This window comes from Lepidothrix coronata, unplaced genomic scaffold, assembly GCF_001604755.1.
Source record: "Lepidothrix coronata isolate B3197 unplaced genomic scaffold, Lepidothrix_coronata-1.0 Scaffold3, whole genome shotgun sequence".
In the NCBI taxonomy this organism is placed as follows: domain Eukaryota; kingdom Metazoa; phylum Chordata; class Aves; order Passeriformes; family Pipridae; genus Lepidothrix; species Lepidothrix coronata.
The window spans coordinates 6,474,694-6,502,189 of NW_016690183.1; the positions used below are offsets into that span (position 1 = coordinate 6,474,694).

General features: G+C 41.9%; 1 protein-coding gene across 5 annotated transcripts in view; it reads right to left on the reverse strand.

Annotated features, from left to right (window-relative positions):
- Nucleotides 1-1,245: 1,245 nt before the first annotated feature.
- GLI3 (GLI family zinc finger 3) overlaps nt 1,246-27,496 on the reverse strand; it is a 215,260-nt gene continuing 189,009 nt past the window's right edge. For all 5 annotated transcript variants that reach the window (XM_017822702.1, XM_017822712.1, XM_017822727.1 and 2 more), the window contains 5 exons: nt 16,653-16,802; nt 15,920-16,084; nt 12,872-13,162; nt 9,365-9,692; nt 1,246-8,165 (listed from right to left, as the gene is read on the reverse strand). In XM_017822702.1, the coding sequence (XP_017678191.1) occupies nt 5,875-8,165; nt 9,365-9,692; nt 12,872-13,162; nt 15,920-16,084; nt 16,653-16,802 (3,225 nt within the window). In that variant the 3' untranslated portion in view covers nt 1,246-5,874. The remainder of the gene's footprint in view (nt 8,166-9,364; nt 9,693-12,871; nt 13,163-15,919; nt 16,085-16,652; nt 16,803-27,496) is intronic.

Sequence of the window (27,496 nt, forward strand, 5' to 3'; positions counted from 1 at the left end):
TGTGAGGCCATGCTCTGTGGTCAGCATGGATCCTGCTACTGACTCCCCAGTACCTGTAGGCCTGCTTGTTTCCCCACTGGTCCATCATGTCTTTATCTGAGGCTTGTTCCACCCCCGCTGCTGACCTCCTGTTGGTATAAGTTGGGAAGTCAGTGTCACATGCCCCCATCCCACAACGTGAGCAGATGCTGGAGCACTGCCACAGTCTGGGAGGATTTTGGATTGCAGAACATAAACTAAGGCGCCATGGCCACCATCAAGATCCCTGTCCTACTGCAGGGTCGTCTTGACCCCTACCAGACCACTCCAAGGGCTCTCCTCCTGCCTCATGGGCTTCTCAGCTAGGCATGCTTCACCTCTTCCCCTTCCAAACCTTAAAGTCTAATGACAACAGTTTAATAATGGCTGAAGGTAAAAAACAAAACCCAACAAAAAAAACCCACACAACAAAAGAAGTTAAGATGAGCAAATGCCTCCCTTGGCCTAGGAAATGGCTCATCTGTTTTGGCTCAGGAAGGACTTAAGACAGAAGCTGAGCACTGACAGCTCAACAGAGTGGTGATCTGTGAGGTACCAGCAATGGAAACAAAAGGCCTTGAAATGAGAACAGCCCAGACACCATAATATTACAACTTCTTTTATACTGTTTACCACAACTAACTTGATGTCACCTATCACTGCTGTACTTGACAGGAGCACTATGTCCAGCTTTGAAGATGACTGCATCTAGGTCTTTTGCAGATCACACAATAACCCACCTGAGCAGACATCTACTGGCTAATCCAGTCAGAGGAGCTCCTCTTCCTCCTTCCCATGCTTCTTCATGGGTAGGCAAGCCTTTGTGAGAGACCCTTGGCAAGCGAAGGATGAAAACACAGCCTCCATAGAACAGCCCAGAATCTAGCTTTGACCTCGGAAGCAGCTGCTTGTGCAGCAGAGTTAACCAGGTCAGTCTCCCTCCTCCTTTCAAACACTTTATCTGTGTGACACTGAATTTTCATTTTTCATTTTATTACCCAGCATCCCTCAGCCACTTTTCTCTAGAGGGAAGGCAAATGCCCCGTTTTGTTTTCCAACCTGTATTTAAACTGAGAATGACGGGAAGCAACAGGCTGGGAAGCAGAAAGAGAAAAGCGAGCAGCTATGAGTAAAGCAACTCGTGCTGATTGCAACCAGGCTCTTCAGATGGATGAAAAAATAACTCCCTCCCCCAAGGAGATATTTTAATAGTTGAAAGCTAAGAACTTAAGTACAAAGGCTTTTGTTTTTATTGACATTGTAAGAAACATTTTTTTCTTTGTTACAAAAAAGCTAAGTGGTTCTGAAAGCAGAAGTACAGTTCATATGTACACAGTGCTACAGACCCTTCAGATCAACCTAAGGCTTGAGAAACATCAGATCATAACTGCAGGTTTATCAAATGAAGACCACTAAGGCCTGTTACAGCTGAACACTATTCCTACCATACATAAATGTATTTACACATTCTCTTTTCTTTTTTCTTTTTTTTTTTAAAAAAAGGATTACAAGCTTTATAAAAAAAATTTTTAAAAATTGGAAAAAAAAAAAGAACACATTTTTATCTTACACATCTGCAGGACTGACAACAGTGACTGTTCCATAGGAGACATTCCACCAATTCAAGGACAATTACACGTGAATACCAGAGGTTTACAAGACATTTTAGACACTATCAACAGTGGTATGTGCTATTAACTGAATGGCAAGTACAGCCTCATCAGGACAATTTGGCAACACATCCTGGTCCCTCTGTTTTACAAGGTCAACGCAAAATAAGGCACATATATTGCGAGAATATAAACACTGCTGTTCAGAAGGATGAGCCACTACAGAATAGGCGTGGGTGAGCTGACCAGCCATTTCATCGAGGCAGGGGGGGGAAGCAATGACTGGAAATGAGCAGCCAGCCGGCATCTTAATGCACGCACCATTTGGGGCCATTCTCCCAGGAGAGAATAACGTCATCTGTCATGTGCATGTATTGGGCCATTCTACTTACTAGCAAAGGCCCTGTGGAAGCTCACTGACTTCCCTGCAAACACACCTTTCCTTCACCTGGTGTAACTGATGGATAAACTCTCACTGGCTACTTCCACTTCATGGAAAGTAAAACTGCCTAGAGAAATACACATGCTTCAGGCAGGCTGAGTGTTACTGATGCTTCCAAGGCCAAAAGTAGTGAATATGGAAGAAAGAGCCTCTCAGAGCCATTAGAAGTAAAGGTGATTTTAGACTCAGGCTGCAGTACTTTAAAAATAGAAAATTCATGATGTTTTGTGCACTTCTAGTACACTTGGATGAACGGTGCGTTTCCAACAGCTATGACAAAAATCAACTGATGTGCCAGATAAACAAAAGCAAGCTTTGACTCTGTAACGAAGAGCAGTTGTAGAAGGGTGCCAGTAAACATGTCCCACCAATGCTGGTGGGATTTTCCCCAGACTGCCATACACCGAGAAGGGGGTTGACAAGTGAAAGCTGGTGTCCAACATAACAGACCCATGCTCAGAGAGACCAGTCTACCTCATCAAAACAGAACCAAAACCCAAGATAGCTGGGCTATGATGTATTGCTACCCTCACAGGTACCAAAACGGGTTCTTTAGCATAAACCAGAAAAGCATGAGACAATACTAAAAACTGAAAAGTGACACATGAACACAAGTGGAACATATGCTTAATGGCGAAAATGACAAACCATTTGTATAAACTCCCCAGGGACACAGTGGAGTCTCTGGTTCTTCACCTTTGCCAAATCAAACAGGATGCCTTTTTGGAGCATGTGGTTTCTGCCAAGACACACTGTTGGCCCAAGACAGGGCTAAGTGAGTGATAAAGGTTTGTCAAATCCAGGAAGGCAAATTAGCTACTCAAACAGTCCCTTTTAGCCTTGAGCAATATGAATGGCTCCTTCTAAGCTCTGATGGATCACATCTGTTAATAGCTTCCCAGCATCAATTGCACCAGCAAATACAATTATGAACTGGAAAATTGAGTTTAAAAAAATAGTTGGGGATGGTTATTTTTTTTTAAAATGTATTGGCTCTATAACAATAAAAGGATTCTCTCCCAAGCCACCTACTCCCAAGCTGGTCATAAGTCTCCTTGTTGAAATTGTTTATAAACATGTACTTGACGGCTTAATAAACAGTCAGTGATTGGTTACCAGGAAGCATCTGAAACATGTCCAGCACAGCCCTTCATGCATCCCTTCATGCCCCAGCAGCAGGGCAGGGGCAAGAGTTGTGTACAGGCAGTAGGTCTCTACAGGGCTGCCTCTGTACGATGAGAGTGCAACGGGGAGCAGCTTTGTCATGCTGCAACAGCAAACCCATCATTTGCCATGGTAAACTGTGCCCAACTGCCATTGCAGCCCAGGGATCACTGCAGGAGGGCCGTGATAGTTAGTCAAGGGCAGGAAGGCTGGAAGGGGAACTGGCAAAGGGTAAAGTGCAGAACAGGGGAATATATGTGCATGAGTCGGGGAGAAAGAAATGCTGGCTAAAGATACAGAGAAAGACAGGAGCTGGATGATGACAAAAGGTGCAGGATATTTACATTTGTCTTGATTTCTGACATCGCAGCTCACACTGCAAATCACTTGGTATGTGCTGTGATAAGCCCAAATATGGCCCCAGCACTGGATTTCTATGATGTTTTCCTACTGATTTACAGCTTTGTCCTCTAACAGCTGTTAACAGATCAGTGTTATCTGACAGCTTCACAGAGGTTCCATTCCTACACATTTTCTCAAATGCCATGCCCTGAATCAGCTGGTATTTCACGTTTTTTTTTTACAGTTCAAAAAAAGTGCTATGGCTTTCTAGCCTACAGAAATCACCTTCTGGTGCTATTTCTAATATTGACTGGGCTAAAGTTTATCTGTATTTCAAAATCAACCACACTCCTCCTTCCCACTATATATCTACTATAACACCAGCTCCTTACAGACATCAAATCTATGACTGTAAGTGCCTGGACCATTTACATCCCATAGCTGCACTTTCCTATTAGGATTTAACTAAGAAGTCTGCAAGGGCTGGACCTACACACAGCTTCTACGAGTGAGTGAACATAAACCTTGGTCTTGTGACTGTTTACCACCCCAACCTGTTTACTCAGGAGCACTGTGTGTTCAGGGGTGCTGACATGGAGCCCAGCACAGCCAAAAACATGCTGGAAGAGCTAGTGCTCACAGAGCAAATGCCATTCACCTCTACCAGTGAGCAGCTTCACGACCACAGTGCATTGGTTTCAATTTTTTGCTTGTGCAACTGAGCCTGGGCATTGACCCACTGGTTTGTTTTGAAATTAAATGCATGTGGTGTCACCAAGAGAGAGAGAAATTGGCTTGGTCTTTCTTTGGTTAGAGCATGATGCTAACAGCACCAAGGCCTTGGGTTGCATGCCTATACGAGTCATTCACTTGGGAGTTGGATTCGATGGTCCTTGTGGGTCCCTTCCAACTCCGAATATTCTGTCATCTATGAATTTTTGCCATTCCCCTTATTCCTCTGCTATTTTTAATGGTAGTTTAAATTTCTTAATTTTTTAAAGCCTGGACATAATGGAAAAACACTTAAGATTATCAGATTGCTTGCAATTGCTTTGATTTATTTGGCTAGTCTGAGAACTGGGTTAGCCATTTGTTTTCTACTTCTTTTGCATGACACGACCATGATGCTTTTGAAGCTGTAATTGTGTGTTTTGTCAATGGGCATTTACTTATTTTAAAACATATGATCCATCCATGAAGCCGTATTTGCTAAAAGGGATGTACGACACATTTCTCCTGGCAAAGGAATTGTTACTGTGAATAAGAACCAGTGGCTCAGCAAATTACATCTCAACAATTTGCATTAAAAAAAAAGTCCCCAGTATGGAATACTGCTATTTTGTTATTTCATTGTATGAAATACTCCATATGACCCTGATCGTATCTCCACAAATGTGGTATGCAATGAGAGGATTATAGATTACACAAGTCACCAAACATACCCATCACTTTATCATCCAGTCATTTAAAAAAGAAAGCTGAAAAACAGAATACCAAATACTGCAAAAGATGAAAGTTGGACTAAAAATAGCTTTCTGGTTCTCTCCTTCCTCTGAAATAGGTCAAACACGACACAGTCTCATATCATTATTCAAGGCAGTGACATCTATCTGTGTGTATGTTTACAAAAACCTTAAAATATTCGCTAGGGATCAAAGGGCTGATGGTTTTAGATTTCTTATTTGCTTGAACCTCCCAACTTCTTGTGCTCCATGACTCTAAAACTGCAGCCTAGGGTGCATGGCAGTGCATTTCTAAACTGGTTGTCCACCTCAGTGTGATGTATCCAGTGCATCCAGAGAGGATTTCATCCCTGCCTGCTCACTTCACATTATGCCTGGTTATTTTGTGCCTATATGTTTAAGAGGAAAAGTTGCAACAGTTTTACAAGGTCTAGCTTCGTTCGAGTAATAGAAAATTGCCAAGTCATTTCATCAGACCTTTTTTTACAAAAAAACCCAAAACAAAACAAAAAACATGCACTTCACACGTTTACATTGGTTTACAATTAAAAAACAAAAGAAAAAAAGGAAGCATACAGACATTCAAAAAGGGAGAAAGCGAGAAAAGAGAGAAAGGGAGGGAATGGGTGTAGCAATACTGATTCAAAACTGAAATGGAAGACAGTTTCTCCCTAGAACACTTTAGGGTTTTCAGAGTCCTTATTCCATAAAAGGAATATACTTGAAACACATCCCATTTAGGTGAGATGAGATTGCTAAAATACATACACAACTAAAAAATACGAGTCTTTTTTTTTCCATCTGTTATCTCCTAAGGGTTTTTTGTTTTTCATGTCTATTGCATAACAGCAAGAAACTTGCTTTCTTCTGCAAGTGAGGTCAACAAAGAGCTCATGTCCCCAATAGCCATGTTGGTTGTGCTTACAGGCATAGCTGGGAATGTAAGAGATGCTCGGGGAGTGGTGAGGCGTGAGGAATTGCGGGAGACATCTTGAATGATACTTGGGCTCAGGGCTTCCGAAATTAAACTGACATGGTCCCCATCATCTATGATAGCATCAAAATCAATTTGCACACCCTCTAGGCTGTTGCTGTCAATGCTGTCAACTGTGCTTGACACTTGGTTAGCCCCTGGGGAAAGAAGCTCAGATGAGTTTTCAGTTGCAATCCCCTGTAGCAGGCAGTTAGCTTCCGAACCAAAGAAAGAACCTGTTTTCATAGCTTGGTGGCTAAAGCCTGTGGTTTGGTCATACAACTGACCAGAGTAATTCTGCACGTTAGAGCAGAACTGCGGTGACTGACCTTGCATCTCCATCTTAATGGTGTTTACCCTGTATGTCTGGTTGCCATCACTTATGTGTCCTTGCTGTTGTGACAGGTTGTTTCTCAATACGTTTTGCCGTCTGTTGCTGCTGTAATTAGTGCATGACTGGTAACTTTTGGCCACTGGCAAAGCTGAAGGCTGGCTACCAATGGTGTGAGACACTGGTGGACAACTCTGCGATCCTTGATACAGGCTGCTTTGTGAGGTAGGACTAACCTGCCCTAGCATCATTTGACCGGATTGATTGACTCCCTGGTAATGAACACCATCTCCAACTGGTTGGTTTTGCAAATATTCCTGTTCCATCATATTCCTGTTCTGCATCCCATTTGCCATATTGGTGGCTTGATCACTAGATGCCATGGGATGGCTGAAATTCTGCTGGTTCCCACTCACTGGCATGTTACTGATTCTCAGCTTCTGCCCTTGTACTGCCATGCCACAGGAATTGTCTGTTGCCCCAGACATCATTGTTTGCCTGCCAATGCTTTCACTGTAAGGCTTATTGGACTGCATGCTAAAAGAATTACCAGCTACGCTGCCAAGAACCATGTTTTGCTGTAAACTGCAGGAACTATTGTTCTCCACCAGGTTCTGATAGCCATTCTGCTGGGCCATGTTGCTTCTCTCCAGGTTCTGCTGCTGAACCATCATATTGTTATACAGTCTGAAGGCCCGAGCCTGCTGCACTGCTGACCGCTGACTGCATTTCAGCTTTGAAGGAGATAAGTCAGAACTTCCTGAGCTTACTTCATTCCACTGAATGGGCAAGTCGCTCTTATTTGCCTCAGGACCTCCCTGCTGACTGCTTGGTGGAGCGGCTTGGTCAAAGTTGCTGGGGTTGTTGTTTCCTAAAACTGAGCTGTGATGCATTTTGTTGCTGTCTAGGACATTGTTCAACAGGTGGTCGTACGTGCCCTGGTTCTGGGAATTCAGATACTGAACCACATCATCTGGCAGGAGATCCTCATCATTCAGACTGCCACCTGTTTCCATCGTAGCAGCCTCCAGGGCGACGTTCTCGCTGATGCTTGGAGGACAGGGGGAGTTGAAGCCACGGAAGACACCCCCTTCAGAACGGGTATAGTTCTGAAGAACAAGGTTGCGCTTTTCCACGGATGGAGGCAAAGTAGGAGGGTTAAAGCTATTAAGACTGTTGAAACGCTGGACTCTAGGGACAGAGAGGTTGTCGGAGGCCATTCTTACTGGATCACTGGCTCTCCTTGTGCCATTTCCTAAAGCATCTTGAGACAGAAAATGCCTCCTGCTGTAACCATTTGCCCCACCATCACTACATCTTCTAGGGGCAGTCACTGGAGGCAGAGGAGATAATCCTGACTCCTTGCAGTCACCCAAGAGTGCCATCCTTGTTTTGAGGCTCATCCTCTCCATGTTAGGCAGTGGAGTTGGTGGGGGTCCACCAGTAGCTGCTGCATATTTAGCTTTCAGCCTGTATTGCTGGGCTGGGGTGAGGCTGAGAAGACTTGGCAGGTCATCACACTGGCTAGCTTCACTGGAGCGCCGGGAGGCATCCGTCGAGATGGGGTCATAGGAGTCTGCAACGCTCACGTTCTGCGGTCTTCCCTCTGCCTGTGAGGCATCGCTGGACCTCCGGCTAGAGAAGCAAGGTGAGATTCCAGAGGACCTGCGGCTGCTCAGGTAGGCTGAACTGATTGTGCTAGTATTGCTGTCCCTCCTGTTCAGCATATTCAACACAGTGATGTCCGTACTTGAAAGTTCATTCCTGTTTGGCAGAATAGTCATGGATCCTCCTACACTGCAGCTGCTGTTCGACTGGGTACCTGGAGGTAAAATTCACAGTTAAACAAAAGGGCATTACCCAGAAACTGGTACAGAAAACAGCCAGTAAAGAAGTAAGTGCAGTATAGAGGAAGAGCCTGCATCATCACAGCAAATCATAGCAGTGCTCCTTCTTGAAAGAAGTAGGGATAAAAACTGTATCTTTAGGTTAAAAGCTAATTCAGAGACTCAAGGGTAACACAATAAAATTTATAGGCCATAGCCACAAACTGTCATCAGCTGGTGGAGTGCTCCAGCCTGCAGTGCAGCTATGCTGACTGATGTGCCAGAAGGACACATTTTTAAGGGAGCTTTTTATAGGCAAAATATAATTAAACAGGCATTTGCATGGAATGTCAAAATACACAAATTGGAGGCTATTCAAGGTCATTCCTAAGACTTCTTGAAATATTCTTGAAATAACTCCTAACAACTGCAAAACATCTTTGCTGGTTTCCTTGTTTTGTTTTGTTTTTAAGTAAACAGAATACGTTTCTCAATTTTACATAGCTTTTTTTGATTGAATGCATCTCAGAAAATGTGGGCTGTCACTGCTGGGTGGAGTGCAGAAACCTACGGGCATACTGTAGGCAATGTAGAGGCAGCAGGGACATCCGTTTGGCCATGAGCAGCTCTCTGTAAAAAAACAACTATGGGTCTTCAGAGTTCAATCTTGCCTCGCTCCCATTCATGGATATCTGCCCTTTGCAGCAGTAGTATCTGTAGTAGCATATGTACAGTAGTATCTATATATATGATTTCTTCTATGTATCAGAACAGGTTACTTAAAGAGAAGCCCAACACTTCTCTGCAAAGGGTGCCTTGCACAGGCCTCAGTGGAAAGACTTTTGTACAATAAATTGGCCAGTATTTGTTTTGTCTACCTTGCCTCAAAACAGCACAGGATTATGATGACCTTGGGTCTAAACCTTTAACTGTAGGGAATATAGGAATACTTAAAATGTGATGAGTGACTCCCTTGCTATCTCCTGTTCTGTAAAACATGGGACTATCAGACTTCTCTCAGGGCAGGTAGCAGGACTTGCAATCAGGAGATAAACAGAAAGTGATCAATTTACAAACCATTTCACAGCTGATGAGCTTCCTAAACTGTGCAACTCTTGCAAGGTTGCAAGACTGAGCTAGCAAGCAAGAAATTTAAGGACAAAAAGTATTATCACTCCTCTTATGTGTATCTCACCATTTCCTATGAGAGGCGGCAAGGTTGGGGCTTTGGAAGGTGGAACGGGGTTCAGTCTTGGAAGCATTCCATTAACTTGTTTCAACCTTTCTAATTTCACTTGCTCCATCCATTTGGTCCCTGTCATATTCCTCCTGGCCTGTAAGCCAAGTGCTGTGGTGGCTGTGGAAATGGTAGAGTCCATGATTGGGGTTTCATCGATGACACTGAGGTCTCCTACACTACCACCACCAGTCAGAGTAAGCTCGATCCCATTGTTGGAATAGTTGCTGATGGGGGACTGTTCGCTGCTGCATGTAGACTGACCACCAGGGCTTGGCTGAGATGTCTGTTGGAGAGAAGTAAGAAACAAACGAAAGTGAGGATTATGCAAACTGTTAACCAGAGCACTCGCACTAAGTGAGGGTCTAAATGGAGCCAAAGAAAACTAAATACACAGAAAACTTTAGCATTAAATGGTAACAGTGGTTGTTCTTAAAGAGGTTTTCTACATATTGATTTTAACTGCAGTGAATGGCATTGCAAAACACAGACTAAAATCCCCTTTAATACCTTGCTGATAGCATAAATTGTATCTCCATGAGAACTTATCTGAATTATTCCCATAGCTGCTTCTATCATTTCTTGTCATTCATGAGCACATATGGATAGATACTTTACTTTGGGTGTGTGCTGTTCCTGACTGAAGCTGCAGCTCAATAAACCAAACCAGAACTCAGACATGTTATGAGGTCTTAATTTACACTGCTAGGCTTGCAAGCAAACAAACAAACAAGACTCCAACAACACTGGAATTTGGTTTTTTCTTTTAATTAGACTTGTGGCCAAAGAATGTAAGTATTTTCCAGGCTTAAGGCTCATTGTTACACGCAGTGGTTGGCCTGAAATGTTGGCATGTGATAAAACAGGGACAAAGCATCAGTGTAAATAATACTGTATCATATTCTCAGCATCTCATGACCCTAGCAGAACTCAGGCCTAACTTATACCTCCTCTTATACCTAACTTACACTACCTCTGCCCTGAATCAAGAAGGCTGATCTACTGAATCAAATCTTTGTTTCATCAGAATTTAAGATTTTAAATGCAAGAATTTAAGTAGACAGTACAGGCTGCTAATCCGCCACAATATGCCTTCTTTCTTAACAGTGTTCCCTGTTGCTCTAGAAGAACTCTTGCTGTGGGGAAACACGGGCTAGATTTACTTTTTATAAAGTTCTCATAAAAGAATGGGAAAATTGACAAACTGACAGACAAAACACAGAAAAGACAGACAGAAGTCTCTGGACTTAATATCTCCTTGTAAGGTTCTATCAGTGTGATCACAGATTAGTGGGGTATGCAGTATCATCTTGCTCCCAAGAACAGTTTCATGTAAGTATTTAACTTTTAGGGTTTCTGATGTGGGTTTTTAATTTTTTTTCTGCCACATCATGATTTTTATGCACATTTTACTGACAAAGGCTAGCTAGAATTTCTGAAGCAGCAGTGATGGCTCTCACTTTTAACATCAGTGAATGAAGATTCATGGCACTACTGTAGCTTCATATGCCCCTGAGGAGTCCATTCAGATGCAATAACCATTTTATTATTTCTAACTTGAACGATGATACTTAGAATTTATGAGGCCACACTGAGCAAGTTCATTTCCAAATCCTGTCCATAGCAGATTTGGTGGCAAGAACAGAAAACACAGTCACTATACGGAAGAAAGTTTGTGCTTCTGCACAATAGCTCCATGCCATATGGCAGAACAGTAACAGTGGTCAGAAGCCTGTTCTTGTAGCCACATGTCAAGATCATAGTGAAGTAGGGTACAGAAATAAGAGCTGTATTATGGGGAACATGCATTTCTAGATGTGCAATACAGAAAAAAAAAAAGGATGTCTCATCTAGAAAGGAAGGTACAAAGATATTTCTGAAGACATTTCACCAACATAAGCCAGATTTTTCAGATGTCAAGTGTTGCAAAATGCTCACAGGACATTTCAATTGGGAATGCGCTTGATGGATTGCACATTACTAAATAAAGGAATGATTGAACAACAGGCAGAAGGCTAAACTAAAAACATAAATAATGTTGCAATAAGAAAAACAGCAGAAAAGTTAAAATGCCCTCACCTTATTACCCACTGTCCTTAGGAAGTTAGAATAAGACATTTAAGAGCATTAGACAGAAAAGACATTGGATTAGTTGAAAACCAGAAAATATATCTTAATTCATATACACAATGAAAAGCAAGAAATACAGAATTATTTTTAAAATATAATTTTCAGCGAGAAATATTTAATAATATGTAAGCTATCGGCATTAGGAACTCTCCCGTTAATTTTATTCATGCTAAAACTGTCTATGTGCAACACGCCTCAATAATGCTAGACATTTACCTAGCTAAGCAAAAGAGGAATGGATTTTGTAATCTAAGGGAGTTATCATCAAAGATGGCAGAGTTAAGCAGGAGTTAACTCTGGGCCCTTGGAAGTTTCTGAATTCAGGATTAATCCTGAACAGTTTGGGCATAAGCCTTAGGCATAACATAGCAGTAACTCATATTTCAATGAGTAATCATTTTGAATTGCAGCGTGATTAACAGTATGAGCAGAATTTGGGCTCGTATTTGTACTCCCCAAGGGTTGGATACAGATGAATCGTAGACCCAGATGGAGAAGAGGATGGAGTGACTGTCTTTGAGAGTATTAACCCTTGTAAAGAGGGCAGTAGGCACATGAAATGCAGGCAAATGGAAAAACTTCTACATTTAAGACAGCAGCTAAAAAAATGGAATATGGTCCTTGCAACAGTTTAGTGCAATATGTTAAGGTAAACCAGAGGAGACTTGCAGCCATTCTTAATTCAACTTTAGTTAAACTTGGATTAGGTTAATTTGGTTAAATTAAGTATCAGATTAACAGAAAGGGTCACATCACAACAGAGATCAAATGTTACCCAGAAATGCCCTCCTGCTGTTTAAGAAAGCCAATTTATCCTGCTTCAGTTTGATCCATGACCAAAGAACCTCAAGCCCTGATTATAAAATCTGATTGCTTCCCCAGGTTTTCCATAAATTATCATCATAAATATCATCATTTTAGTCTTTTGGATTTTTTTGGGTTTGTTTTCTTTTTCATTCTGGCTTTGACCCTGCAAGATTCACATTTGCCTTCTTTCTTCTGTAAACAGAAGAGTGGAAAAAATGCTTTTTTAAAAATGAAAAATGTGATTTTCTCATACTATGCTTATTCCAGAAGATGGAGCTTTATAAGAGAAACAATTATTGTGAGAGTGTGCCAACACTGCACATACTGCATACTGCACAAACTAGATGTAATCTTTTTATTCGCTATTTCTTAGGCTTTCAAAACATTTTACAGTGTAAACAAAAAAGAAAACCTCACAAAACCTAGCCTTGTGAGCTAGAGTTTACAGGCTTGAGCATTTCATAAAGGGTCTATTAACTGGTTGCAAGAAGAAAAATGGCAAAGGGAGTGGCACGGTGTATTGCATACCATTGGTTTTTCTGACTTGACCGCTTTCACTTGGAGGCATTCTTCACGCTTTGAGGTAGTGTTGCTGAGGTCCTTCTGCTCACCAATTGCACCCTGAGTCTGATGGCCTGGTGACCGGGTCTGAGAGTGGCTGCCTGGGTCTCTTGGTGGCGGAGGCCTTGGGTGGATATCTCCCCGCTGCTTCTTGGTGACGTGTGCCTCTGGACCATGCACGGTCTTCACGTGTTTCCGGAGAGAACTGGGGTCTGTGTAGCGCTTTGTGCAGCCTGGTATCTTGCAAACATATGGTTTCTGACAAGACATGAAAAACACTTAAATTAAATTTAATTCCACGTGAGACTCCTGAAAACTCCTTGGAGCGCAGCTGATGTTAAAGTTATACACTTTCACAGGGAATTTGTTACCTAATTTATGGTCTCTACAGTGCCCTAATCGTAGAATGGTTTGGGCTGGAAGGGACCTTAGAGATCTTCTAGTTCCAACCCTCCTGTCATGGGCAGGGATACCTTGCACTATACCAGGTTGCTCAAAGCCACATTCAAACCTGACCTGGAACACTTCCAGGGACGAGGTATCCACAGCTTCTCAGGGTAACCGGTGCCACTGCTTCACTACTCCCACAGTAAAAAATTTCTTTTTTACTTATATCTAGTCTAAATCTATGCTCTTCTAGTTTAAAGCCATTACCCCTTGTCCTATCAAATTGTGACTGCGCGTAATGAAACCCATTAATTTCCCTTGATTTAGAAGGTACCCATTAATGCTGCATAGTTGACAGAGGACAGAGTCTCTCTGATACAAACTGGCAAAGCTTTCACTTAGCTTAACAGAAGAGTCAACATAGCTATGGCAATTTATGAAGACTGGACTAATTTTCTTTTGCTGTCCATTGCCCTCAGCAGTTTGATAGCACTTCTAGTATGCCTAGTACCTACTACTTGACATTCAGAGGCAAACAGCCCCCTTCAAAAGATGCTGGGACATTTGTTCAGGCAGAATTTAATGAGGAAGCATTTTTTTCCTAGCTCCTTCAGATAATCAATATGAAGTCAAAATATAAGATAAGTAACACGAGCATTTTTACTTTGCTGCAATATATGCACTAGTACTATTACTAGCATATATTGCACTAGTACTATCACTGCTACTAGCATAACTGATCACTCGTTTTTATTAAAAACCATATCCTTTGTCTGTGAATTTCTATACTTCACTAAGCAATGTAGAATAAAGTAAATTCACTGTGTTATAATTTAACAAAGCCTTTGTTCTTGTATTATGAGAGGATTAGAAAGAAGAGTTGAGCACTTCCTAAATCCTTTAATTGCCTCAGGAAGCAAAGTATTGTTCACTCACTTTTATTACTGAATTGTTTCCAAGAAACTACTATTTTAAAGTTTTTTTCATACTAGCCCTCAAGATATAAAAAAGACTCTCATGCAGAGTTCCTCAAAGCAGTTTTCTGTCTGCTTATACATGGCACTGTGGAGCCTTTGACAAATGTAGCTTCTTCATAGCCATCTAAGCCTGAGCCTGCTTCCACTGACATCAGTGGAAAAAAACTCCCATTGACTTGAATAGGAGCAAAAATGCACAATTTAAAGTTGATGTTGAGTTACTGAGGCAGGTTTTCGCAAGATGCTAAAGAAGTACAAGTCACTTAGCGCTCTTCTACATGTGCAAGGCATATCAAGATATGTCAGCTGTTTTTAAAGCTCTCTGTATTACCTACGTACAACCAAAATGGCACTGCAAGCAAGTGCTGAAATTTGGTCTGTGCTTTTCACGGTATTCATGGCACTCCACCAGTATACATTGCCCTATAAGATTAGCCTGTTTCAGTGTGAAGTAACAGTGAAGGAAATGTGGGTGCACCTACCAGAAACTATGTGCAGAATAAAATATTTCTAGGTGACTTACTGTTAGACACGAAATTCTGATCTTAAAACAGAGGCAGTACAGGTCACACTGTTAAGTTTGAGAAGATCTGACTCATCAACTAGGCAATGCACAGACTGGTTCAGAGTGAATGAAAAAAAAAGCTCAGTCACCTACTGGCAAGACTTGATGAGCTTCCTTGGTGACACCTTGCACCTTGGTGACAATTTGCAAAATCACTGCAGGTCTTCAGTACAGTTGTTAGTTGGGCTGCTGAGAGCACACAGGGCAGAGACGGGGCAAACTCAGAAATGTGCAATGCTCTCTGCTTCCCTTGTGACTGAAAAGATGCTGCAGGGACCAGGGGACTGGAAGAAGATGAATGCTCCCAGGAGATCTGCCAGCCCCAGTACATGCCTGTGACAGAACTGACAGACGGCCAGGGAAGGATACAAGCCTTTTGGAAATGGATACAGCTGCTATCGTATGTCCTGCCCTTCCAGTACTCCTAGATTTAGGCTAGAAGTGAAGCAGTATAGGGACAGGTCAAGGAGGAGAGACTGAGTTCTGAGATGGGATGTTAAGATGATGTGGTTCCTTCTGTAACCTGAAATGGGGCAATAAAACAGGGACAATGCAAGAAGATGGTGTGACTCCTGAAAGAGGAGCCAGCAGTAACAGGAAACACACAGTATTAAAGAGGTGTTACACCGAGAGTTTGGGAAACAGCTGTGACTGCCACAGCTGGTTTGTTTAAGAAAGATCAAATTCCCTGTACTGCATTCCTAGTCCATCAGGATGGAAAAAGAGAGTGAAAGAGCCCAGAGAAAAGGAAAAGGTAGAAGTCAGAATTTATAGGGCAACTCAACTTTCCAAACATTGGAGAACATGACTGTGCAGCAGCCCATAGGATGCTGTGAGATTCCAGGGAAGCTGCATCCCAGCAGACGTCTGGTGTCACCACCCACAGAGGCACTTATAAAAATGACCCATGGCCTCTCCAGGTGTGTATGACACATTGTGCTGCTAAGAGCCATCTAGAACTTACATTCCTTTCAGGTTTGATGAGGGTTTCTATGCCTGTCCTCTGCAATACATTGCTATGACCACACTGTAAGTCTCTTCACTGACAAATCTTATTATTAACATTTTGGAGCTGTGCTTACTTACCTCATTGGAATGAGTCCTGTTTTGGTGCTTGGCCCTGTCGGATGCATTGGAGAAAGCTTTGTTGCAGCCTTCGTGTTCGCACACATACGGTTTCTCTCCAGTGTGAGATCTCAAGTGCGTTTTCAAGTTTTCTAGTCTGGAGTAGGCCTTTGTACAACCTTCAAACTGCATACAAGAAATAAATCTGGATTAATTTTAAACTCTGGACTTGCAGGAAATGGTAAAATCTGACTTATACAAGTTTAGAAACTTTTCAAGCCTTCATAACCTTGTCCAATGTAGTTTTGAGTTGGCAGATTTTAATTTACTCAGGTAAACTCCGCCACAGCTCAAGTTAAAATGCTTTCAACATTATGTAAAACTTCTCTTGCAGGAGAGCACAGTATTTGTGTACTAAGACAGAAATCCACTGCAAAGTCATTAGGAGGCTGGTGGCCAGCAATAATATCCAGCTCTTTAGGAGAAAGGGATTTTAAATAATTATGTAAACTGAACTGTATTTCATAATGCCTTTTAGGGCTTCTTTGTACTTTAAACTTAAGGAAGTGGGCCAAATTATCCAGTGAATCCTTCCCTCCTCAAGTTCTTGTCAGATGATGAAGCAGATATGGTAGTCTCTTCCCCACAGGTGCCTGACAGACAAGAGTTCAGGGAGTGCATTACCTGTACTGCTCTGTTCTCTGCACAGCCCCAGCTCCCCTGTCCAAGCCTAGAGCTCAGACCATTTACTCACAGTGCATTTGTGTGGCTTTTCCCCTGTATGTCTCCTCATGTGGACCACCAGCATATATTGGGCTTTGAATGGTTTCTGCTCCCGGGAACAGTCCAGCCATCGGCACACAAACTCCTTCTTCTCCCCATGTATATGGTCATTGTTGATGTGCTGTTCAGGTAAAAAAGATATTACAGTTTAACAGAAATGTAACAGCAGCAGCAGCCTTACTGTAACTTTACATTGGAAGAGCACTGGATACTCAGGTGTGAACCAGGACCCTGCAGCACTAAAAGAGTAAGAAGGTCATCTGCACTCCCAAGTGATCGCAGGGTTCAAATTATAGATACCACTGGAAGTCTGCTAAGGCCCATGAATCTGTTCCTACTGACATCAAGAGGCTTTGGATGGGGCCTCAGGGATACAGGTTGATAAATGGATCTTAGATAATCTTATGCACGGTTCCACTTGAGTGACTCATATTGAGTACTGTTTTCTTAGAGCAGGGAAGCCTTACTTAAGAGCCCTTCAACATAAAACAGGTTTTCAAAATCAGGCCTCTAAAAACACATCCTCCAACCTGAAAAATCAGCAGAACTGCTAAACCAAGTTTCCACCCAAAATTTTAACTCACTCTCCTTTACCCATATTTTCTTTCAGAAATTGTATTGGGTTAATGTACAGATTGCAGCAGGGAAAACAAATTCCTACACACTGTGAAAAGAAGCTCTGAGCACCAAAGCACATATCAAGCCAGCTTTTGCCATTGCCAAGTCTATCTCTGAAAGTCTCAGGGAGGGACAGCCGTCTTGCTGTGGCCAATGTCATCCACATGAATGTATCCAGAGGCAGGACAGGGCTCTGTACCTTGTACTCTTCCATAGAAGTAGTTTGCTCTTCTCCTTTCAGTCAGATTCAGTTCAGGAGAGCATTTAAATATGGATTTAGTTCACACTGATTGTATTTCTGAGAAGAACTGGGCAGATGAAGCAGGGCCAGCCTCAAAATTGGTTTGGTTTTTTAAAAGGTTTGACTGCTTAAACTTTTTTTGCACAGCTTCAGAAAACCACAAAAAAGAAAACTACACCAGGACTTCCACAGTTTTTTTCCAACAGAAACTACCTGACTCATCCTCCCGGACTCTTGGAGAAACCCTTCCACTCTACCGTACTGCCTCTCTGTGCCACTAGATGGCCGCATTTCTCAGCGAATGAGCTTATTCCCACTAAAGTACTAGACAAAATCCTTCCAGAGTTTATATTTGATTACAGCACAGGGATGAAATCTGTATCTATTCCATAATGGGCTCACAGAAAATTCCAGCCCTACGGAATCTCAGTAATTCATGGAACACAAAGAAGAAAATCTGAATCTTCTCTAAAGTCTTGAAATCAGTCAGAAAACCAAATAAAATCACTTATGTTCATAATTATGCACCATTGCCATGGCAAATAGAAGTACATTGGCCATAAAAGATGACAGCTATTTTTCTGAAACTTTATTGTCATTTCTGAAAAGTTGTGATGGGGTGCAGAATGCATGAATAGAGCAGATGTACTGGACAAAATACAACCTGTAATGTGCAGGAGTTTATGTTTCAAGTGCAGATCTCTCATCCATTCATACTACACAAGCCTGTACCAGAAGCACACACAAGCCCTGCGCTGTGAAACGGCATCAAAAGAGTACAATGATGTTAATGTGCACTCTTTTCTTGAAAGAGAAAGAAGTAAGAGGACAAAACTCAATGCATTCAAGTAATTCTTGACCAAGTCTCTCTGTAAACATTATGGACTGTGTATTACTTGGTTAAATCAACACAGCCACAAGAGGGATGAAACTGAGTGTGTGACACAGGCTTTCTATTTGATACAAAACCCTCAAAGCTGGTTCAATCAGTTCAGAACAGCACCTCCTTTTACCTCCTGCTGTGTGGAAACTCAGGCACCATGGAGGCTCTTTCAGAGAAATTCTTTATAGGACGGTTTTTCTTTTTGTCCTTGCAAATGATCTTGTTCCTTGCCCTCCAGACCTCTAGTCTTTAGCAGCTGACCTTTCTCATGGGCATAAAACTCCTTTCCTCACTTCCTCCCCAGTCCAGCAGCTGACAAAGCTGGCCAACAGTGGTGACATGATCATTTGCCTCTCTCCATCACTCCACTGTCTCACCTGCCAAGTATCTTGCGATAACGCTCTGGTCTTTCACAACTGTGTCCCTCCATACTCATTTGCCCTGCTCTCTTATCCTGTTAATCCTTTCCTACTCCCTCCGCTCTTTCTACAATCAAACCCCTCTTTGTGCTGTTTTTCCTCACTGCTTTGATGCTCCAAGTGGCCCCTGAGATCTCACCTGCAAATCCATCTCATTCTCATTCAACCCCTCTGAGGATCCTCACCTTTAGGGGAAGCCTGGAAGAAATGAGCCCATGATCTGCTAACATGGGTAATTTATTTAGCTCTCAGGTAAGAAGCTCAATTTCTTTTTCCAGAGGGGTGATACTTAAGCAGACCTAGAAATGTGCCCAAATATTGAAAGGCTGGTCTGGAAGACACTTGCTAGACATAAAATCAGCACAAGAGGCCAACTGCAGAAACTAGCAGTGCTCTCAGGTAAGGTAATTTACAGTATTTGTAATCCTGAGCATATAGGGTCAGATTCGAACACCCTCACTCGCCTAAGTTATGATGTGAAAACTTATCAGTCATTGGCTATGGACACATAGGCAGAACTACACAAATACAAACCAGAAACTAAATCTACATTGGGATTTTTTACCATTATAATTTGGCAGAAGGAATGTGCAGTATTTGTGACATATTTAAAGGAAGAGGGAGGTCTTTTTGTGCAAACAACAACAATTAGAAAAGTTCAGAAGTTTGTGAACTCTGGCATTCACGTTCTTTGACTCAGATAATTACCTTTGGATTTTGTACAGTGTTTTTGGCTCCCTGGTCTCTATTATAAGAGGGAATGAACAGTTTTGAGCTCGTAAAACAAAGAACAGTCAGGAATAAGAGTATTATGCAAAGCAGAAGCTTTGGTACAGTACAATAAGGATTTAGAGGGTTTCAATTTATAATCTGTTTGTAACCTTATTACACCCATGAAATGTCACATTCCAGGGACTAGATCAGAAGGATTTTTTTTCCTGGTGAAATTGAATTTTGATGCAGTTTCAGGGTGTGAAAAGGCTTTTCTTTTAATTTTGTGGGCCCAAACCTGCAAGTTTTACTTATGTTCGTAATCCTTATTACAGTAAATAGGCGCATGAAAGCCAATGATATTACTCCCTAGTGTCAGGTTTGCTAACACAAGGCTCTGAAGCACCAGCTCTGTCTTATTAAGAATTTCTGACCTGAAAAAGAGCCCCCATTAAAAGCTGGAATTCTACAAGCTATTTCCCATTGCACACAGCTCCAAAAAGCTGCTAAACAGGGGTCATTTGCAGAATATCAGTCACTTTCATGCCACTTCAATTCTCATTACCAAACCTCGGTTTCTCCTGGCTCATATTCTTTTCTTTAAAAATGTTATTATCATCCAGCTCCAAAATACCCTAAAATGAACAGAGGGAACTGACCTAAATAGTGATTTTGGTCTCAGAAAGACCTGGCTTTGAAGGAGGAAGCTCTGAGATGGATTTCAATTCCAGAACGTAAGCCCCTACCAAACTAATTGAAGTCAAGGCTGAAGTTTGCTTGTCAACTCTACTAGGCAAGTTCAAAAAACAGAGATAATGGGAAGCTCAAACCACAGTATCCCAGAAGCATAAATACTTACATGGTAAGAAATACTACTGAAAAAGGGAACACCTCAAATCATGCATGTTGTCATGTAATCCATATCCACTGTATGTGTAATTTCATATTACAGCAGATGAGGTGAGGTGACACTGGAGCCAGGATAGTGTTCCATTTCCCTCCTTCAAGTGTGTTTTTAGAAGAAAGGAGAATCTAAGCATATCCTAGCTAACTGCTTGGTACTCATTATTCAATACATAAACAAAGGCCAAATATGCTCTCACAGTGGTCAAACAGCAGGAGGAAAACCTCTCTATACCAGTGGAAAAAGTTACGAACAACAGAAAGAGACTGTCACTGCAACTGAGTTTGCATCTGAAAGCAAAGTGTTATTTGGTGGCTAGAGCAGAATACATTGGAAAAATCTCCCAATCATGCTTTCTAACCTAAACACTCTACCCTAGAGTAACCTGGGAGAAAACTGGGAAGAGACCATGCTGTATTGGTATAATGTGGTAAGTTAGAGGCAGAGTGAAATGCATATCCACATTGCAAAAATTTGATTTAATTTCAGTTATACAATGAAAATTTCAGACTTTTATCTTCTCACAGTTATTTCCCTGTATTTTAAAAAATTTAAAAGGAGGTGCTAAATATATTCCCACTAAATCTCATTACTAATATCAAGCAGAAGCAGTGTTTAAGCCATCTTCTAGCACAAATGTCCCCCCTCACCACAGAAAGTCCCTCAAACCAGCAGAGCCGTGGGATTTGATGCATAGGAGACAAAGTGCAAAAGGCAAAGAGGCATTGCAGTGGAGCGGCTGCTAAACATAGCTCATCCCACAGCTGCATGAGAGAGTTGAGGAGCACACAGGCTGCAGAGAGGAAATGTGCAGAGACTGTGTCCGGCAGTAACAGACTGCATAGCTCTGAAGCTAGTCTGGAAGGTGATTAGCTGTCCTTGACCTGCAAGTCCTGCAGGGAACACTCTTATTTCTGTGCTTTGCATAGGGAATATAGGTTTGTCCTTAAGTCCACATACAGTTAAAAACAGGAGGGGGTTTCTTGGTCATCAGGCCCATCCCCCTGCTATGGCAAACCCCACTACACATAATCCTAGTCACAAACAGAGCAAGCTTCATCTTCTAAGTACGCTGGTGATCAGCTCCCTCTGCTCCCAGTGGAAGGCTCTTCTAGGAACTCACTCCTCTGCTGGTTAGCAACTAATTTCTAGCTTCGATTTATTCATAGGCAATTTATATTCATTTGTTCTTGTGCCAACACTATCCTTTAGCTTAAACAGCTCTGCTTCTCTGCAGAGTGTTTAGTTCTCTCCCTTCCCCACCCTAACTAACTGGCAGACAGCACTGTCCTCTCTGTCTTCATTTGCTGGATTAAATAAACTAGTTCCTTCTGGTATTCTCTACAATGACCAAGTCCTCATTCCCCTTCTTATTCTGCTTTGACTTGAGGTGTGGCAGTTCCTGTGTCCTGTCTGTGGTTTTGTTCCCAGGTTCCCCGCTGCCCCTTTGAAGACAGTATTGGTCCATCCCTCCTCAGTGGTTCTCTCAGCCTCCTCACCTGCTCTAATACAACTTCAATCTTCTTGACCAGAATAGTGTGAAGTACACCTGACCTCACCAGACTTGCCGTAACAGAATTCAAACTTCCCTGTCACCACTTGGGTGTACGTACAGATCTGTCATTTGTTTTAGACTTGAGACTATTATCAGAGCCTCTGAGTACCTCGTAGCTTGTGAATGTAGCCCTCCTAATAACAAATCTCAGGAAACAGTATCTTCTGCTATGGCCACAGTAGAGGCAGAGACCTAAGATCCAGGAAAGCTAAACCCCACATGCATAGAAGTATTTAGATCTCTGATTCTCACTAAAAGTAGTCAATTGTTCATGAGTGGTGAGCATACTTCTGAGGTTCTTGAACTACACAGCTTCCTGAGATAGCTGAGTGATTGTAAAAAGAATATCAGCATTCAGAAAAGTGACAGGGCCTCACTTAAGCAAGTATCCATGTTTCCCAGCTCCCCAGGGATGCAATACACGACTCATCACTGCTCCTTGTTACCATTTTAGGTAGTCAGGCAACTGAGAGATGACATCAGGCAGGCATCCCTACCATCTCATTAACATCTTGATAAAGACTGACTCCATGATCCATAGCAAGATGAACAGACAAAAGCATTGTAAAGAAGTAAGGATATAAAGGAGGTCCTGGTGAGCCAGGAAATATCTTGTGACAAAAGAAATCTCATTGTGAGGAGGAAAAAAAATGCATCTGCATGGAGTGAAATCCCCAGCAGACTTTTCAGACACATTCCAATCACTGCAATCGAGTCTCTCTCTAGCCTCTGTGACCCTCTGTTAGAAAAATGCAAGTATTTTAATTTCCTCTTATCTGATGGAAAATAGGTATGGATCCTGACTGCCCTTTCCTTACTACAGATCATTTGCAGGCACAAGGCTAAACAGCCACAAGAGACCAGTGTCTCCTCCCTGCTGCTCAAGTTGATAGTACACTTTTGACCTCGTGTCCTTAGCGTGGCATAAGTACTTAAGCCATTTTTAGTTCCTGAGATGGAAGAAGCACTTCAGTTGCTCTAAGATTTTATGGTGGCATAAATGCTTAAGCTGCTTGCAGTTCCTAAAGCCAAGTCGAAGCTATAGCTGTATGTGAAGAACTTTGCACTTCTGCATAGGCACATGCCTGTGGAGAAGCTCAGATAACTGTCTCCAATATCCTGCTTCCTTTCCTTTGGATCCATTTATTGTTATTCTTTTAGAGTTCTTGCGGTTGTCTTTCATACTTTATGGAAGACTTAAGAAATGCTATTGTGACAGATCTCTACCAATGTTGATTAGCAACATGACAATTTATACAATTTGCTGATCTGGCCCAAAGCAAGTCAGTGCCTCCACAGTTTTGTCACCTTTGCTGAAAACAGTTAGGATCAGCTGCATCTTTAAAGCACTGCACAGTAATTTCCTTTGTGTATAATTAATACACTAAATACTCTGTCTCCTCACTGCACTCCTCACCTCGCAGTGTTTGATCTTGTCACTCAATCTCAATTTTTAAAATTTTTCCACTATTAACAAATTAAGCCCCCTGCTCCCCCTAGATTTGGTCACGATTGTAAACCTAAATGACTGTAAAACTAGTGGCATACCACTTTTCATATTCAGATGTTTTGAGGTTCCATGGGAACCTCTCAAGAAGAGAGAGATAAAGCTATCGGTGCATCCCAGCCAGCTTCTCCCAGTTTATGTACTGAGTGTGAGGTTCTGTGGTATGGAATATCCCTTTGGCCAGTTCAGGTCAGATGTTCCCAGCTGTGTACCCTCCCAGCTTCATGTGCCCCTGCTCCCTGGCAGAGCATGGGAAACTGAATAGTCCTTGACTCCGGGTAAGCACTGCTCAGCAACAACTAAAATATCTGTGTGTTATCAACCTTAAGCTTATACTGAATCCAAAAGATAGCATGTACCAGTTACTGTGAAGAAAATTAACTCTATCCAAGCCAGAACCAACACAAAAGCATGCAAATATAATATATATATACTACAAATATTTGTAATTCCAGTGTGACTAAAATGTCTTATTCATTAAGAAAGGTTAAATCACTACATAAAGTTTCAGCTAAAAAGACAGTTATTTCAAAAAAGAGTGAAGTATGTGGAAAATGAGAAATATAACTTACACTATTTTACAAATTTAACATGAATTCCGTGTCCATGACTATTAATACTTAGTTATAAGAGCATACATTCACTCAGCACTCCAGCTGAAGTCATGTCTGAAGCTCATTTGTTATTACGCTGTTCTGGACACCCATTTCTATCCCTTAAGAACTGGCAATAACAGTTAATGAAGAAAGGGAGGGGTCACAATTAGAAGCCTAAGTCAACTGAAAAATGATGATGATTTATAACTTGGGACAACCCAGGTAAGTAGATGGATAGGGATGACAGGCACAGGAGAAGGGCAGCACAGAAACCAATGGGTGGAAGAGAGGAGGGAAACAGTAAGAAAGGAAGACTCCAGTCTCGGAGGGAATTAAAAATTTAGTAAAGATCTGGGGTCAGTGCAACACATGGAAAGAGACTGTCCTTGTCTCATGGGGCATTCCATTCTTCATGGGGAAGGAAGGAAGTCACAAAGAGTAAGAGCACTCAAACTAACAGTAATTAATGAATTTTTCCATTTTGTGTTTACTATAAGGGGTCATCTTTCTGTCTCAAATACTGTTTAACCGAGCCATGGTGAATCAAATGATTTTTTACGTATGGCCTCGGAGAAGTCTTTTTCTCTAAATGTGAAACTGTACTACTAATAAATAGGAATATGCTAATTCAAAGGACACAACTCAACAAGACTCTTTGCTTTTCACCTCCCACTTTCAGCTGAAAATACAGGTCTTACTATTTTTTTTTCATCTCTCTGCCTCAACAACAGCAATAAAAGTTCTCAATGCCTCAGTTAAAAAAAAAAGATATTTTCTTTCTGCTTCCCCTTTTGTTCTCTTGCAATAAATTCTGTAGTTGTCTTCGTTGTCTATCAATAGGTTAAACATATCCAACTTGTATGTTTAAATGCTAAAGATGGAGAAGTCCCCAAGGATACGTCAGTCATTGGCTCTTGTACAAAGAAAATACTGTATTTTGCTCAGAAGAGCTTTCTGTAGCAATTTAAACACAGTGAGACAGACACAATATCCTGGTGAGAGGAAAACCTGCCTTATTACATTCCTGACCCAAGAGAAAGGATCTGCCCTTAGGACATAAAGAGAATCAGTGGGAGGGAAAAAAAAAGTTATCTAATCCTAAAAATAAAGACAGTGGTTCATAATACAGCATGACCTTCTTTTAATCTCTGATATAGTAGTTATACAGTATGGATGTGATATAATACCAACGGGGCAAACACAGCTTGCTCCTCAGGCTGGGAACTGACTCCCTCAGCCGGTATCTGCTTCCAGCTTTTCGACAGCTTCTTGGTAGGCTCTGGAATATTCTGTACAGTGAGTGGAACTTATGGGATATTGTGGGGATTCTTTCCCAATAAGATCACATCTTGTTCTTGTTTCATTTTATATACATATATTCACATATACAGTACAATTAAGTCTGCTAGCAGCAAAATGGAGCTCCATCAAGGGCAATGTTTTACAGCTCTACCTTGATTTCCTGTGTCAGAGCATGCAGCTATAAAGCAATGGGCAGAAATTGCATCTTTATTTGCTAAACCTGAAAATTTAATAAATGACATTCTGCCAGAACATCAACATAAATGTTGTGGACATTAATCATTCCACTTTTACAGTGGTAGGAAAGATGTTTTGATGACTCTCAGCTTTGTTTCTTCTCTGATGTTTTCTTCCATAACTCTGTCTAAATCAAATGCCTTCTCTTTCTTGAAGCTTGCATTCTTGTATTACTAGCTGGAAGGTTAATAGGTGAAGCTGGTATGTTGCAGGAATTCCAGCTTCCTTTACTCTGTTTTTTTCCAGCTATATGGAAGTAATTTTTCAATGCGTGCTGGGCTTTACCAGCTCCTCCATCACTGATGCCTTAGTCCAAACAAGGTATCCCAGCTTCCATATTTTTGCAATGCTAAAAAAACCAAAACCCTCCACTTCTCTCTTCAACCACCTGTCCAACCTGTGACCTCCCAAGGACAGGCTAATCGAACAGAGAGGTGAAGAAATTGACAGTGGAAACCACGAGCCAAATGCTCAAATCAAGTGTTCTCTAAAGGGAACGTTTTGGTTAAGTCTTTGCCCTCCAAGGATAAGGCCTCCTATCCTGAGAACTACTGAAGCAGGGAAAGATGCAACAAGATTACATGAGGATGACAAAGTCTGGGGCACTGAGATGAACAAGCCTATAAGTAAGAAGTGCCCTGAAAGAGTACAAGGGGCTAACCACAAGCTGACCACTCCTGGTATTTCTCCCAACCACCTTTTCCTACCTATCTGCTGTCTGCATTATTTCCCAGCTCTGGGTGCCCTCCCAACTTCCTCTGCCACAGTGCACCCTCTGCCCAAATCCTGCAGGTTGTGCTTCACACTCCACACCATTGGGTGGATGCTGGTAAACTCTCCTCAAACTTCAACAAACTCCAGTATCTTTCTTGGTGTAAATTGTGTGTGTTTGAACACAGACTGAGAGCTGCACTGAGCATGTAAACTACTGTACAAACAGCATGAAAGCCTTTTGCTGCAGGGTTTTTTTCCTTTTTAAAAGGTAACCTTACAAGTAGAACCCTATTACAACTTTCAGCTTTACCAAGACTTCAGCAAGGCACAGAAATCACTTTTACAAAAATAATCTTATGTATCTATGTTTGGCTCACTTTTACTTTGGGGTTTTTTATGCTCTTTACATTTAGGTGCTCAAATTACACCCATATTTTACCTGTCTTCTATACAAAGGTCACATGAGACAAATTTAGGGCAATTTGGTGCCTGCAGAATAAACCAGAAGACCCAAGACAGACTAGCAAGGAGAAAAGCAGAGGGAGAAAAAAGACAGGTGAAGTGTGCGAGAGAGATGGAGAATTGAAACTTGGCTCAAAAGGCCAGGGCTGGAAGAAGAAACTCAACAAAGGCCATTTGCTAATGGGTTTAAGACCCACTGCTGACTAAGTGACCAAACAGTGATGTTGTTCTTTGCAATGCAATAGGAAATGAAGGTGGTCTTCTCTCGAATCCTATACACCCTAGCCCTGCACTGATGATCTTCAGCCTGTTCTGCCTGCCTTCCTTTCATTCTTCTCCATCACACATGCACATAAGCTCTCCCCACAGGCTTTTTGAGAGGTGGCTACAGGCAGAAATTCTACAGTTTGAGCTGCAGGAAGAACTCCTGCCTTCAGAAAACAGCTCTACAGTGTGACTGTGCAAGGAGGTGCAATGTCTGTTCAAGCTCACAAGCGAGGAGATCCGCATTGCAAAGAGCTCCACACTCCCCGCAAATCCCTTATTTATTCCTCTCTCAAACTAGTCAAAGCAATAGTGCACAAACAGGGGAGGGTTTTCCTACAGTTGGATGGGGAAGAGGTGAAAGACTGGCCTGTAACCAAACATCTGCCCTTCACTGGTTCT